The 16,354-nt window shown below is 46.8% G+C and overlaps 1 protein-coding gene across 1 annotated transcript in view; it reads right to left on the bottom strand.

Moving 5' to 3' along the window:
* Positions 1 to 367: 367 nt before the first annotated feature.
* EHF (ETS homologous factor) overlaps positions 368 to 16,354 on the bottom strand; it is a 161,308-nt gene continuing 145,321 nt past the window's right edge. The window contains exons 6-9 of the mRNA XM_068261473.1: positions 15,268 to 15,333; positions 13,218 to 13,283; positions 9,947 to 10,142; positions 368 to 1,340 (exon numbers count right to left, since the gene is read on the bottom strand). Of these exons, the coding sequence (XP_068117574.1) occupies positions 1,241 to 1,340; positions 9,947 to 10,142; positions 13,218 to 13,283; positions 15,268 to 15,333 (428 nt within the window). The 3' untranslated portion in view covers positions 368 to 1,240. The remainder of the gene's footprint in view (positions 1,341 to 9,946; positions 10,143 to 13,217; positions 13,284 to 15,267; positions 15,334 to 16,354) is intronic.

Here is a 16,354-nt window from a genome sequence, read left to right as displayed (position 1 = left end):
CATTTATCATCCGATACTGTGCAAAGCATGATGGGATTTCTGATGTTGTCGTTCTCATTGCCTAGCACAGCTGGGAGGGGTGATCAGGACACAGGACAGTTGGAACTGTGTTTCATGCTCCCTGTCACCTCTTAACAACCAAAAAGATGGCTGCCCTCATGAAATCACAAACATTTGCCTGTTCTTTTGGGTAAGAGATTATATTACCTACCTATTTTAATTAACATAACTATTGTAACTTAATGACAGTATGTTTGTTTAGGCTGAAGTTCCTCTTTAACCTCTCCCTATAACTAGAGATGGCCCAGCCTTGGAGAACTCATGGAGAAGCACATGGTCAGTTTGATCAGCTGATAGATTTGTAAGCCTCTGATTTGCTGGGATGACTTCCTGGTTTAACACATGACCATGACCAGCAAATCAGAGGCTTACAAATCTATCAGCTGATCAAACTGATCATGTGCTTCTCCATGAATTCTCCAAGGCTGGGCCATCTCTACCTATAACAAGCACCGTTACTACCTGGTGAGGTAAGGTTCATGGGGAAAGAGAGGGTGACACCATAAGTTTCCGCACCAGGTGACACCAACCCTATTGACACCTCTGCTTGATGAACCACACTTTTCCTAATCCAGTCACATCAATGATTTTGACCTTTGCCAAAAATGTGTGAGGAGCTCGGCTCTTGAGGACTGGAGGTCAGAGTTCTCTGGTGTGAGGATGTGAGGGGATTTCTGGGAGGTGGGGACTCTACCAGCGGTAACAACTTGTCTACAACACCAACCTCTGCTTCCAAAATGTCATCATTTTATCTAGAGTTTGGCTTCAAAGATTGGTGACACAAGTAGCTTAGCTGAAAGCAGAATGTGGACAATCATGGCTGTGACAGAGTTGAGAGGATGGCTTGCTCCGGGGGTTCCGGTGAGCACGGAAAATCAGGTTCTGGCTCAGTTTCAATTGAGAACACAACTTGGGAGAAGTGGTCAAAAAAAATTCCAGTTCTCGTAATCCTATTGCTTCTTCTTGTTCTTAATCCAGCTGTTCAGGATCACCAGGTTACCCGCACAACGAAATATTGTAAAAAACAAAACAGTATATGCCTCAAATCACAGAATAACTGTGTACGTTTTTACACTTTCCCACGTAAAAGAGAAATAGCTTCACCGACACCCAGTCTGGTGCCCGTCCTCTGAAGTCCATCGCATAAATAAATTAGTTCTGGTTTTGGTGGGGTTGGGGTTCAGCTGTCGTCTTCCCTCCACCCGCGGGCGTTTTTCCCAAACTTATAAACCAGTCGCCTCCCATCCACGCGTTCCAGGATCTCCCGTTTGTAGTAGTATCTGATTGGGAAAGATGGAACAATGAATGAGATAAATGGGAGTAAACTACAGATTTCACTCAACTGATCATTCCTGGTCTAATGCTAGGTACACACCATACAATTTTCTGTTAGATTTTCTGTTAGGTTTACCTGCCAGATAGATAATTTCCAACATGTTGGAAATGATCTATCTAACCATGTATCTGCCGAGCAATTAAGCATTGTTCTGCTCAGCAGGAGATCACCAGAAGACAATGCGCCAGAGATAATGACCAGTCTCTACAGAAAATAATCTAAAGGTAGCAATACACTGGACGATTTGCCATCAGATTCGACCAACAGATAGATCCCTCTCTGATCGAATCTGAGGGATCGTATGGCCACCTTTACTGCAAACAGATTGTGAATCGATTTCAGCATGAAACCGATCACAATCTGTGAAGCTGCCGCTAACGTCGCCCCCCCCCCCCCCCCCGTCACATACATTACCTGCTCTGGCCGGCGTGAGTCCCCCTCTGTCCCTGCGGCTTCTTCTCTTCTGGGTTCCGGCTGCAGCTTCATTGAACTGCCTGTCCGGGGAAGCTTAAACAGTAGAGGGCGCTCTACTGTTTAAACTTCCTGCCGGGACAGGAAGTTCAATGAAGCTGCAGCCGGTCCGGAGCCCAGCGCGGAGAAGAAGCCGCGGGGACAGAGGGGGGCTCGCGCCGGCCAGAGCAGGTAATGTATTGCCGTTAGCGTCGGTCATCGGGCATTTCGAATGCCACTATCGACGCACTCCCTTCTCGCCGGCGATCGACCAATATCTTACGCACTGACGGATCGACGGGAATGAGGCGATCGACCAATATCTTACGCACTGACGGATCGACGGGAATGATTGATTTCGGACGGAAATCGATCGTTCTGTCAGCATTTGCGAAACAATTTCACAGCAGATTCGATCACAGTAATCAAATCTGCTGTATATCGGCTGGAAAATCGTTAGGTGAATGGGCTCCTTAACAGAAAACCTAACAGAAAAATCTAACAGAAAATTGTATGGTGTGTACTAGACATAAAGCCTGGTACACTGATGCAACCTTGATTGACCACTATTCAAAACCTGCTGGCCTTCATACTACATGGAGGTGGTAAAATTGTCCAGACATTGGCCAATCAAAATTGGATTGGTTTACCAGTCTTTAAGGTGCCAAACATGGTACAATCACCCGAACAACCAACTGTCCGATCCCATGGTAGCAATTGGTCAGAAACAAACACAAACAGGAAGGAAACTATAACCAATACCATAGTGATTAGTGCAATTGGTTTAAATAAATGATTGACGGAACGATTTATGAATCGATCATTCATTGTCAATTGGTATCCTTAATGATATTCAATCAGACAGTCGATAATCCATGATATTTTATTGTTGATGCGCACCATTAGGGTGCATTTACACATCCAATTTTGATTGGCCAATTTTATTTTCCCATGTAGCATGAAGGCCAATAGATTTTGAATACTGTAAACCGATTGTGTAGGTAAATTATGTACGCATCCTTAGCGTAAGAGCAACCAGAGTGTGAAAAACAAAACAAACACGCCCACAAAATAAAAAACCTCCTTCTCAGTGACGTACAGTTTCATTATTCCCAGTTATTTTAGAGCACACACAGTCTGGTCACATAGGCATGAATGCTATTGATGATTGTTCCTGTGGTCACCAGAACCTCAGGATCATCTAGGGTGGCATAGTGGCTGTGCAGCACACTGGCGTAGTGGTTAACGCTCTCGCCTTGCAGCGCGGGGTCCCCGGCTCGAATCCCAACCAAGGCACTATCTGTAGGAAGTTTCTGTGTCTGTGTGGGTTTCCTCTGGGCACTCCAGTTTCCTCCCACATCCCAAAAACATACAGATAAGTTAATTGGCTTCCCCCAAAATTAGCCCTGATGGTAGGGATTGCAGTAGATTGAGAGCTCCTCTGAGGACAGTCAGTGACATGTAGAGATGGCCCGAACTGTTTGCCGGCGAACGGAAACCGGTGAACTTCGGTGGTTCTCAATCGCGGAGAACCACAAACTTTTCTGGAAGTTCGATTCACCCCCATAATGCATCATTAGGGTCAACTTTGATCCTCTACATCACAGTCAGCAGGCACATTGTAGCCAACTAGGCTACACTCCCTCCTGGAGCCCCTCCCCCCCTTATAAAAGGCAGGCAGCGTCAGGCATTGGACTCACTCGTGTGTCTGCAGTAATTAGAGAAGGGAGAGCTGCTGCTGCAGAGAGAGCTATAGGGAAAGCTTAGTTAGGCTTGTTAGCTTGCTCCTTTACTGATTCTTATTGCTGAAAAAGCACCCCTCAACAGCTCTCTTGAGAGCTAATCTTGTTCTTGTGATCTATTTTTTGTGTGTGTGTCTGTGTGTCCCACAGACACTTGTGTTGCATAGACAGCCTTGGTAATTCCTACTGTGCCACTGCCAGGCCCAGCACATTCAGTGACTACCTGTGTGTCTGACAGGCAGCTGCACATTTGTAATCCCAATCACTGCACCTGTTCACTGTTCAGTGCACCTACCTACCTATACCTACATGAGCGCACGCATTGTTAATACCACCAGTCATTGCACCTGTTCACGGTACCTGTGTGTGACAGGTGCAAATTTGTAATTCCAATCATTGCACCTGTTCACTGCACCTGTGTGACCGCACGCTTTTTAGTATACCACTTCGTGCATACCTGTTAACTGCACCTGTGTGACAGATGCACATTGTATTGTAATACCAGTCACTGCTACCTTTCACTGCACCTGTGTGACCGCACGCTGTTTAGTATACCAGTCCGTGCATACCTGTTAACTGCACCTGTGTAACCGCACATTGTTGTACCAGCAGTCACTGCAACCTGTTCACTGCACGTGTGTAACCGTACATTGTATTAGTCAAGTCAGCGCATATCTTTCACTTCATCCTCCCCAATATGGACAAAACAAGAGGCAGAGGCAGACCCAGAGGCAGGCCACCCGGCAGGTCTGTTCGAGGTCGCGCTGTCATGATTTCGTGTGGCCCTCGACTAAAGTACAGTGTTGAAGAAGAAGGCACGTGCCATCAACCCCCAATATTGTCAGGACATAGTTGACTATTTGACACAGAACACATCATCTTCCTTAGCTTCCTCACAGAAGCGCGACATATCTTCCTCCTCCCGCTCTGATTCTGGCAGTGGCGCACGGAAGGGGTTGTTCTGGGTGTCTAGAACACCCCCCTGCACCGAGACCGGAAGTGGGGCTGCCGCATGGCCCGGCCGGCTGGGGAGAGAAGACAGAATAAAATGATGGAGGCGCCAGCCGCGCTAATAAGGGATGCGGGAGCTGGCTTTATTCCTCGCTCCCTCCCTCCCTCCCTTTGAATGCCCCTCGCCTGCGGTGAATGTGTGCCCGGCTCCCCCATGAGTGTGTGCGCAGCGGAGCGGTAGGTCCTCTTACCGCAGATCAGGCGCACCAGCAACTGGAGTCTCATGCTTCATGTTTACCATGACGTCACAGGAAGCAGAGAGACTTGCTGGTGCGCCTGATCTGCGGTAAGAGGACCTACTGCTCCGCTGCGCACACACTCATGGGGGAGCCGGGCACACATTCACCGCAGGCGAGGGGCATTCAGAGGGAGGGAGGGAGCGAGGAATAAAGCCGGCTCCCGCATCCCTTATTGGCGCGGCTGGCGCCTCCATCATTTTATTCTGTCTTTTCTCCCCCGGGCAATCTTCTCCCCACACAGGGGCACCTTCCTTCACCTATCTAACTTATACTGGGGGACATATACCTATCTAACCTATACTGGGGGGCATATACCTATCTAATCTATACTGGGGGGCATATACCTATCTAACCTATACTGGGGGGCATATACCTAATCTATCCTGGGGGGCATATACCTATCTAATCTATCCTGGGGGGCATATACCTATCTAACCTATACTGGGGGCATATACCTATCTAACCTATACTGGGGGCATATACCTATCTAACCTATACTGGGGGGCATATACCTATCTAACCTATACTGGGGGGCATATACCTATCTAACCTATACTGGGGGGCATATACCTATCTAACCTATCCTGGGGGGCATATACCTATCTAACCTATCCTGGGGGGCATATACCTATCTAACTTATACTGGGGGACATATACCTATCTAACCTATACTGGGGAGCATATACCTATCTAATCTATCCTGGGGGGCATATACCTATCTAATCTATCCTGGGGGGCATATACCTATCTAATCTATCCTGGGGGGCATATACCTATCTAACCTATACTGGGGGGCATATACCTATCTAACCTATACTGGGGGGCATATACCTATCTAACCTATACTGGGGGGCATATACCTATCTAACCTATCCTGGGGGGCATATACCTATCTAACCTATCCTGGGGGGCATATACCTATCTAACTTATACTGGGGGACATATACCTATCTAACCTATACTGGGGAGCATATACCTATCTAATCTATCCTGGGGGGCATATACCTATCTAATCTATCCTGGGGGGCATATACCTATCTAACCTATACTGGGGGGCATATACCTATCTAATCTATCCTGGGGGGCATATACCTATCTAACCTATACTGGGGGGCATATACCTATCTAATCTATACTGGGGGGCATATACCTATCTAATCTATCCTGGGGGGCATATACCTATCTAACCTATACTGGGGGGCATATACCTATCTAACCTATACTGGGGGGCATATACCTATCTAATCTATACTGGGGGGCATATACCTATCTAATCTATCCTGGGGGGCATATACCTATCTAACCTATACTGGGGGGCATATACCTATCTAATCTATCCTGGGGGGCATATACCTATCTAATCTATCCTGGGGGGCATATACCTATCTAACCTATACTGGGGGGCATATACCTATCTAACCTATACTGGGGGGCATATACCTATCTAATCTATCCTGGGGGCATATACCTATCTAACCTATACTGGGGGGCATATACCTATCTAATCTATACTGGGGGGCATATACCTATCTAATCTATCCTGGGGGGCATATACCTATCTAACCTATACTGGGGGGCATATACCTATCTAACCTATACTGGGGGGCATATACCTATCTAATCTATCCTGGGGGGCATATACCTATCTAACCTATACTGGGGGGCATATACCTATCTAACCTATACTGGGGGGCATATACCTATCTAATCTATCCTGGGGGCATATACCTATCTAACCTATACTGGGGGGCATATACCTATCTAATCTATCCTGGGGGGCATATACCTATCTAATCTATCCTGGGGGGCATATACCTATCTAACCTATACTGGGGGCATATACCTATCTAACCTATACTGGGGGGCATATACCTATCTAACCTATACTGGGGGGCATATACCTATCTAACCTATACTGGGGGGCATATACCTATCTAACCTATACTGGGGGACATATACCTATCTAATCTATCCTGGGGGGCATATACCTATCTAACCTATACTGGGGGGCATATACCTATCTAACCTATACTGGGGGGCATATACCTATCTAATCTATACTGGGGGGCATATACCTATCTAATCTATCCTGGGGGGCATATACCTATCTAACCTATACTGGGGGGCATATACCTATCTAACCTATACTGGGGGGCATATACCTATCTAATCTATCCTGGGGGGCATATACCTATCTAACCTATACTGGGGGGCATATACCTATCTAACCTATACTGGGGGGCATATACCTATCTAATCTATCCTGGGGGGCATATACCTATCTAACCTATACTGGGGGGCATATACCTATCTAACCTATACTGGGGAGCATATACCTATCTAACCTATCCTGGGGGCATATACCTATCTAACCTATACTGGGGGGCATATACCTATCTAATCTATCCTGGGGGGCATATACCTATCTAATCTATCCTGGGGGGCATATACCTATCTAACCTATACTGGGGGCATATACCTATCTAACCTATACTGGGGGGCATATACCTATCTAACCTATACTGGGGGGCATATACCTATCTAGCCTATACTGGGGGGCATATACCTATCTAACCTATACTGGGGGACATATACCTATCTAATCTATCCTGGGGGGCATATACCTATCTAACCCATACTGGGGGGCATATACCTATCTAATCTATCCTGGGGGGCATATACCTATCTAACCTATACTGGGGGGCATATACCCATCTAACCTATACTGGGGGGCATATACCTATCTAACCTATACTGGGGGCAACTATATGGGCTACCTATACTGGGGGGGACCTATAGCTGGCTACCTATACTGCTACCTATACTGCGGGCACCTATACCTGTCTCCACGTTGGGGGCGCATTTTACGCCCTCGCCCTGGGTGCAATTTAGCCTAGAAACTGCTAGTATTTGGCTCCACCCACACCATATTTTGGCCACGCCCACACGCCACTTTCAGGAACCCCCCCCCTTGGAAATCCTGGATTTGCCCCTGTCTGGCACCCCACTTAACACTCAGTCGGCCGCCATCACCAAAGTACCATCATCACAGGGCTCAGCGGTGTGGACATTTTTTTGTGTGTCTGCCTCAGGTGAGAGCAATGCCATCTGTACTCTCTGCCACCGAAAATTGAGCCGTGGAAAGACCAAGACCCGCATAGGGACAACTACCTTACGAAGGCACATGATTACAAAGCACAAACTGCAATGAGATGACCACCTGAGGAAAAGCAGCACACAAAGGCAAAGCCACACACCGCAGTGGAAGATATCAGGCCGCAATTATTTTTCAAAAAAGGCGATACCTAAACTTTACCGTGCTGTTGAAAGGCAAGTGGTGACATCTCTGGCACACAGCGTTGGATCCAGGAGCCATCTGACCACGGATGCCTGGTCCGCAAAGCACGATCAGGCCAGCCCGAAGACTAAGTCAGTCCCCACACACAGCATCTCTGCCTGCACGCCGTGTGACTGCCTGACCCAAGACTAAGTCGGTCCCCACACAGCACCTCTGCCTGCAGGCCGTGTGACTGCCTTCTCCGCCACCACCAACAGGGTCCAGGACTCCAGGCGGATTCCTGAATTTTTAAGGGCACTGCTAGCAGCGGCCGCTATAATTTTCTGGTGCGTGTACATGCCTGCCTAATTTTTCTGGCTGCACTGCGGCTGCAACAACAAAACAAAAGGCATGTGCATGTGTCAATTCCCCTTCATGATCATTACCTTGCCGCGGTGAAGGGGCTTGCGTATCACAATGAAGCAATGACTGCCGGCTATATGAGTGTGTTGGGGTTGCGGAGCACACCTGACCCAAGAAGATAGATAATAAGGTCGTTGCTTCATTGTGGACAGAACAAATTCGATCAGCTGGACACTCAGTCACTGTTGTTCTGTCATTCAGCTACCTGAGCCCGGCGACCATATGGGTTTGAAAACTGCCACGGCCTGCACTCTCGCCATGGTGCGCACCAGTCCTGCACGGCCATCACAATACAAACAGCTGTTTGCGGTGCGTTACACAGTGGGTTTGGTGTGTCAGTGTGAAGCAGTACTCTAATTACTACATGATTGATGTATACACATGCAACATGCTTTAAAGCACTTTACGCCTCCAGTTTAGCATGCAATGTGATTTCTGCCCTTAAAACGATGCTTTGCCTCAAATCCAGATTTTTCCCCGGGACTTTTGGCATGTATCCCACTTCGCCATGCCCCCCTCCAGATGTTAGACCCATTGAATCATCTTTTCCATTACTTTTGTGGCCAGCATAAATGTTTCTAGTTTTCAAAGTTCGCATCCCCATTGAAGTCTATTGCGGTTTGCAAAAGTTCGCATGTTTGTGAACGTTTGTGGAGGTTCGTGAACCGAAAATCGGAGGTTCGGGCCATCTCTAGTGACATAGCTATGTATTCTATAAATTGCTGAGGAAGATGTCAGTGCTATATAAATACATAATAATAATATGGGAGGACATTACACTATGACTATGGTAGGATTAGAGTGTGATCTCCTCTAAGGACAGTCAGTGACATGACTATGTACTCTGTAATGTGCTGCAGAAGATGTCAGTGCTATATAAATACATAATAATAATATGGTAGGACATTAGACTATGACTATGGTAGGATTAGAGTGTGAGCTCCTCTGAGGACAGTCAGTGACATGACTATGTACTCTGCAATGCGCTGCAGAAGATGTCAGTGCTATATAAATACATAATAATAATATGGTAGGACATTAGGCTATGACTATGGTAGGATTAGAGTGTGAGCTCCTCTGAGGGACTGTCAGTGACAGGACTATGTACTCTGTAATGTGCTGCAGAAGATGTCAGTGCTATATAAATACATAATAATAATATGGTAGGACATTAGACTATGACTATGGTAGGATTAGATTGTGAGCTTATATACCGTAAATACATAATAATAATAATAATCTAGGGCAGAGATGTCCAACTCCATGGGATAATCTGGTGATGAGGTCGCTGCTGACTCACACCCTACTACTGATTATGCGACCTTATTGCATTATGCAAATATGAATTAACATTCTTGTAGAAAGCGATTCATGCATGAATTATGATTGTGACACGTCAGATCCGCACCTCATTGCGCGGCTCAGTTTCTCGTACGTCATGCTGCTGTTGTTTTTCTTCTTGCCCCATAGCTGCGCCACGGCTTCGGACTTCAGGAAGCGAAACACCCCCTCGGAGCGGTCCTCCCACCGGATGAGGCCGGGGTTTTTGTCTGGGGTGAGCAGGATGTCGCGGATAAACTCCCAGAGGTGCGTACCGCGGGGGTCTGAGGAGAGAATGGTGCCGTCAGTACAGAAAATGGCATCTCCGAGCTGTGCTACCAATATAGAAGGGCTTCTGGCCAGGGGTGTCGCTAGCCCCAAAGGTCAGCGGCACGTGCCCCGGATCTATTCTGGGGTGCCCTGGATGTCCACTAGGCAGAGTAGAGGCACCACAGCACCCAGCACGGCACCAGAGCACCCAGCATGGCATTACAGCACCCAGCATGCCCCACAGATGCACCACAGCACCCAGCATGGCACCAGAGCACCCAGCATGGCATCACAGCACCCAGCATGCCCCATAGAGGCATGCAGAGGCACCACAGCACCCAGCACGGCACCAGAGCACCCAGCATGGCATCACAGCACCCAGCATGCCCCATAGAGGCATGCAGAGGCACCACAGCACCCAGCATGGCACCAGAGCACCCAGCATGGCATCACAGCACCCAGCATGCCCCATAGAGGCATGCAGAGGCACCACAGCACCCAGCATGGCACCAGAGCACCCAGCATGCCCCACAGCAATGAGGGAAATGCTGGGTGTCATGGTGCCTGTATGAGAGCATATTGGGTGCTGTGGTGCCATGCTAGGTGCTGTGATACCTTAAAGTGGACACAAATTAAAAAGACAAGATTTCAGAAATAAAATCTATTTTCTAAATTATAATAATAAATAGCAGCTTTTTTTCAGCTGCATGATGACAAATATAAAACATTTTACATTTATTGGCAGAACCCCTCCCCTTCCTTTCATATTGCCGGGACAGAACCCGGCAAACTGGTGGAGGAGATAAAAAATAAAAACAAAACACAGGCTGCTACTGATGATGTCACAGGGGAGATGATCTCAGCTTGTGTGAGATTTCACATAGACGACGCCCCTGTGAGGGAGGGTAGCTGATGACAGACACACCCATGATGTAAAACCTCCTACTAAGCTCAGAAGTAATGGCTGCCACCTGTATAACCCTAGTTATGGAAAGAGAAGGGTGAAAAGCAGGCACTGAAATGCTCATAGGCTTGAAGGAGTGTTTATTTATCTTTGTATGTGTCAAAGTGCAACTAAATATTTTGAATTCAAAAAATGTTTGGTTTGGGTCCGCTTTAATGGGGGCATGCTGGGAGCTGTCGTTCTTCAGGTTTATTTTACAGTGAAAGAAAATAAACCACAACCAGTGGGTATTTTTGCCTTTGCGTTCTGATACTGCCTCGCACAAGGGATTGGCGTGTCCTGTGTGACACTGACCAGCTTGGCAGGTATCTGACCTAGACAGTGTAATTCACATTTGTACGTGCAGATGGGCGTGCTGCTAAGTATGTGTAATATTTACAGGTGTAAATCTAACCCAGGTCACTGTGAATACACACACATGGCATGCAAGAAGCCAATACAAGCAGACGTTGCTGCAATAGCAGACTTTCTACAGAAACCAGCTTCCTTCAGTGAGTCAATACCAGAGAACCTTACAAGATTGTCAGATAATAAAATTCACTGAGCTAATAAGTGGTTCAGCAAGTTTATATGACAAAAGCGTTGTAGCTTATCAGAAGTTTATTTGTGTGACACATGGACGACATGATTCCAGCTATTCCCTGATAATCTCTCTCATGCTGCCTCTCTTGTTCTCCCTCTGTCTTTCTGACAAAATCAAATCAAAAATAGCTTTATTGGCATGACCAAGATACATGCAGGCATTGCTAAAACAAGGGGAAATGGGGCAAAACAGTAAATTTGGGCACATGCGGCAAGTGGACTAATTGGTCGCCGCCATAGACACCAATGTAAAATACTGGTAATTGGATGCCGGAGTGGAAATTTGCCGATATTTTTATGCGCCTATGGCGGCGCTCAAGAATTTGTGTGTTTCAGGTTTTTTTTCCTCAGAAGTGAGGGAGGGGGGAAGTTAGGTTAAGGGCCCTTTTCCACTCAACACTGATACAATGTGATCCTCGCATTGCACCGCCGCTAGTGGAAACGGGTCCTTAAGTAGCTAGTGTGTGTGGGGTTTAGGCAGGTATTTTTGTGCGGGGTGGGAGTTTAAGGGTTAGGCATTAGGTAGGTAGTTTGGGGGGGGGGGGGGTTTAAGGGGTAGGCGTTAGGAAGGTAGTTTGTAGGGGAGGGATTAATGGTCAGGCAATAGGTAGGTAGTTTGTGGGGGGATTTAAGGGTTAAGCGTTAGGCAGGTAATTAGTGGTGGTGGTTGGGGGGGGGGGTTAAGCAGTTTGTGTAGTGCAGAGAGGTGAAGGGTCAGGCTAGGCATTAGGTAGGTACTTTGTATGTGTGTGTGTGTGTGTGTGTGTGTGTGTGGGGGGGGGGGGGGTTAAGGGTGTGTGTGTGTGGGGGGGAGGGGGGGTTAAGGGTTAGGCGTTAGGAAGGTAGTTTGTGGGGGAGGTTAAGGGTCAGGCGTTAGGTAGGTAGTTTGTGGGGGGTTTAAGGGTTAAGCGTTAGGTAGGTAATTAGTGGTGGTGGGGGGGGGGGTTAAGGGTTAGGCAGTTTGTGTAGTGCAGAGAGGTTAAGGGTCAGGCTAGGTATTAGGTAGGTAGTTTGTGGGGAGGGGGGAGTTAAGGGTTAGGTAGTAGGTAAGTAGTTTGGGGGGTTAAGGGTTAGGCAGTTTGTGTCATGCAGAGAGGTTAAGGGTCAGGCTAGGTATTAGGTAGGTAGTGTGTGTGGGGGGTTAAAGGTTAGGTAGTAGGTAGGTAGTTTGGGGGGTGGTTAAGCAGATAGTATGTGTGGTGGGGGGTTTAAGGGTTAGGCAGGTAGTTTATAGTAGGAATAGTAGGTAGTAATAGAACTAACGTTCTATTTCTTAGCTGTACTACACATACAATTCACTATCTCATAAGCTTATGTTCACTTCAGGTTTGCTTTAATGGTCTGCAGCTACACAGAAGAGTCCGATTGTTTTTATGCAATTTAATAGCTCCAAATTTTCAATTAGAACTCATTATGAAGTACTCCAGAGTTCTCCTTTACACTTGACAACTCTTTCTTTGACTACACTCTCCCTCTCGCCATCTCGCACCCCCCGATAAACTCTCCAGTGTGACTTGTTGTTGGCAGGTGAACAATTACTCACTGTGCTTCTTTGCGCCTGTCCTCTGGGGAAGGTCCTGTGATTTCTTCACTTCGGATTCTGCGTACGCTAAGGCAAAACAAAAAACATTATTGTTGTCTGATTGGCCGGAATCTGCCAAGAATGGTGTAATTGTGGAAAGGCTTCTACAGAAAACAAAGGGTCATTTCAGGCGTTGTACAATACAGCACGTTCACCTCTCCTCGCCTCACGTGGGGCGCGTCTCTGAAAGATAAACACCATTTTGCACCTGATAGTGGTGAAAAGAAAAATATTGCAACAGCTACTTTTTCTATATGTTCAGATCTCAACACCGAGGAGTGTTTCACCTGAAATACAGAGAGAAGGATTTCCATACAGACATGGCCTTCAAATGTTTCTGGACAATTTGACCCGCTGAGGAACTTTGCAGTGTTTCTGTCCCCCCAGTAGAGTGAAAAGGAAGATCCTGTTATGTGACCTTTAAAGCCTCCCTATTGGTTCATTAGTGTAATGGATGGTTTCACCGACTACCAGGAATGATACAAAGTTTAGCTCGCTCTACCATGATTGCTACTTTGCCTTATTATATCTGCTCTAAACGTTTAGCCATGAGGTTTATCATAAGCTGGTTCCTATTGCTGAAATGTACTCGTTTTAGAATCACTTTACATTTTTACAAGAACACAGATACATGGAGTAAAGTGGAGGAATCTATGAAGCAACATTGGCCGGGCCATTGAACATGCATGAAATTAATAATGTATATCTTTTTGAAGTATTGCATTTTATAAGTACTATTATTAGGTGCAGAAACATATAATATTCCCCAGTCAGGGCCGGAGCTACCATAGGAAAAAATGGGCAATTGCCCCAGGGCCCCAGAGCCTGTAAGGGCCTCCAATGTGCCCCTCCCCATCTTAATTGTTGCTCCCCAGGGACTCTGCAGAGTCTGTTAAGTTGGGAGGTGATTAAGGGAGGGTCAGCAGCCAGCTCAGGGGCCCAGGAGGGAAATTTGGTTGCAACAAAGGGCCTCTAATGATGGTTTTTGGTCGGGGTGTCTGTTGGGGGGCCCCCAGTTTAATTTTGCCCTAGGGCCCAGGGCCGGGCCGAGGCATAGGCTGGAGAGGCTCCAGCCTCAGGGCGCAGTGTAGGAGGGGGGCGCACAATTCATTCAGCTGTCATTCCTAATTGTGTTTGAAGCAGAAAGAAATAAGAAACGGGGATACATAGCAGTGACTGCAAGCCAGATAACTAGATATTAAGGTGTTGGGGAGGTTGTGGGCCCTCTATCCTTCTTTGTCTAATAGCAATCAGTGTGTGACAGCTGGGGTGGGAGGGATGGAGGGGCGCACTTTGGTGTCTCAGCCTTGGGTGCTGGAGGACCTTGTCCCAGCTCTGCTAGGGCCCAATTGTTACTTGAACCGGCCCTGTCCCCAGTGCGTCTCTCTGGTCATTTGTTTGACTTCGTACTCAGCAAAGCAGTCAGATCTCCTCAAATGCTTGAGTGAACTCCCCCAAAACAATAGAGTGTGGACCCATTCCTGCCTGGCTGGGAGCTTCGAACAACAAAAGTCTCCAGGCGTGGCTTATTACCATGGACACCACTGTAAAGAGTAGAAAAGCCCCGCCCCCAGCATCTGAGGAGATGTCGGAGTCACACAACTGTCTGGCTGAATATATTAACCTCCAGGAGCTCATAGCTTTTGAAAAAGAAGTTATTATTTACAGGTGTCCATTATAAATAGTCTTTGTATGGAACATTCAATCCATGGCCACGTCACTGAGTTCTCCTTTAAAGAAAACCTTTCCTGGTTTGCAGTATTTCCTAAATGGATGGGGTTTTCGTGAGGCGCGGGTGACCTTTGAAATATGCAATCATCAAATCTGTAAATGATATTTTGAATTTTCCTTTTGACACTTCCTGCCTGAGGCGAATGTTTTCTTGGTGTGAGTAAGGAAGTACAGATCGTTATAACGGAATCCCCCGTAAGCTAAAAACTTTGCCTGAAGTACTTTGTGTTTTGGGGAGATAAGAAACTGGTTATGGCAGTCTTGTGCCGCCATCGCTTACCTGTGGTGTAGTGGGCGGGGGCCACCGATAGCTGGTTTCGGCAGTAAGGTTTGATGTCATACACATCTAGAAAACAAATTGGGTTGCATTGAGATATCTTCTGAATCAAGGTTGTAATTACACATTTTTGTAGTTCCCTTTCCAAGTGCAGCAGCGCTCCCATGTTCCATGTGTAATAACCATGTACAACAGCTCCTCTCTTCCCTATACCATCCCCTTGGGCATCAGCTACCCTCTTTCATGTGTAACTTTCAAGTACAGGTCCCTCAGCACTACCCTATACCATACTTTGCTACCAATTTTTTTGCCTCACTTTCCTGTTTGTTGCCTCCTCTTCCATGTGCAGCAACTCCTCTTCCATGTGTTGAACTCCATCTCTGCTCCTTGTTAACACTGGTCTATTCCGACATTCAAATCCACAATTAAGGGTCACGGATGTTCTTTCAAGCGACTCCAATGAATTCTTAAAGCGGATCCGAGATGAAAAACTAACTATAACAAGTAACTTGTCTATATATCTTATCTCAAGTTTAGATAGTTTACACAACAGATCTAGCTGCAAACAGCTTCAAAAGTTTATGATTATTTATTCCTGTGATACAATAAGGGCAGCCATGTTCTGTTTGTCATATTGTCACAGGCTGAGGGCTGGAGATGCTATCAGCTTGCCTGTGTGTAAATTTAGTCCCCTCCCCTCCTCCTTCCTCCCCTCTGCCTCTGAAATCTCTGGCTAGTAACCTCCCCCTCCTCCTGCCCAGACTGACCTCCCATAGAGGTCCGGGGCCCCTGGCCATCGTGCGAACCAATCGTGTGTTTTTGACCTCCCATAAACCCTTACTACAGTGCCAAGGCACAAAAGGAACTGTGGGCGAGGCTTGTTTAGTTTATTGGGAATTAGGGTGTTAAAACAAAAACAAATAAGTATTTGGCTTGAGGAATGCCCTGTAAACCATATGAAAGGAAGACAATTATGCAATGAGTAAAAGTTTATCTCGGATGCACTGTAACCGTGCTTCCGAGAGTTTCCAACTATACTTGCACAGCAAAGGAACGTATTCGTGGAAGAACACTTCCTTTTGCTATGCAC

Source organism: Hyperolius riggenbachi, chromosome 11 (assembly GCF_040937935.1).
Source record: "Hyperolius riggenbachi isolate aHypRig1 chromosome 11, aHypRig1.pri, whole genome shotgun sequence".
In the NCBI taxonomy this organism is placed as follows: Eukaryota; Metazoa; Chordata; class Amphibia; order Anura; family Hyperoliidae; genus Hyperolius; species Hyperolius riggenbachi.
The sequence above is the reverse complement of the archived record's forward strand: the minus strand, read 5'-3'. Positions and strand labels throughout refer to the sequence as shown.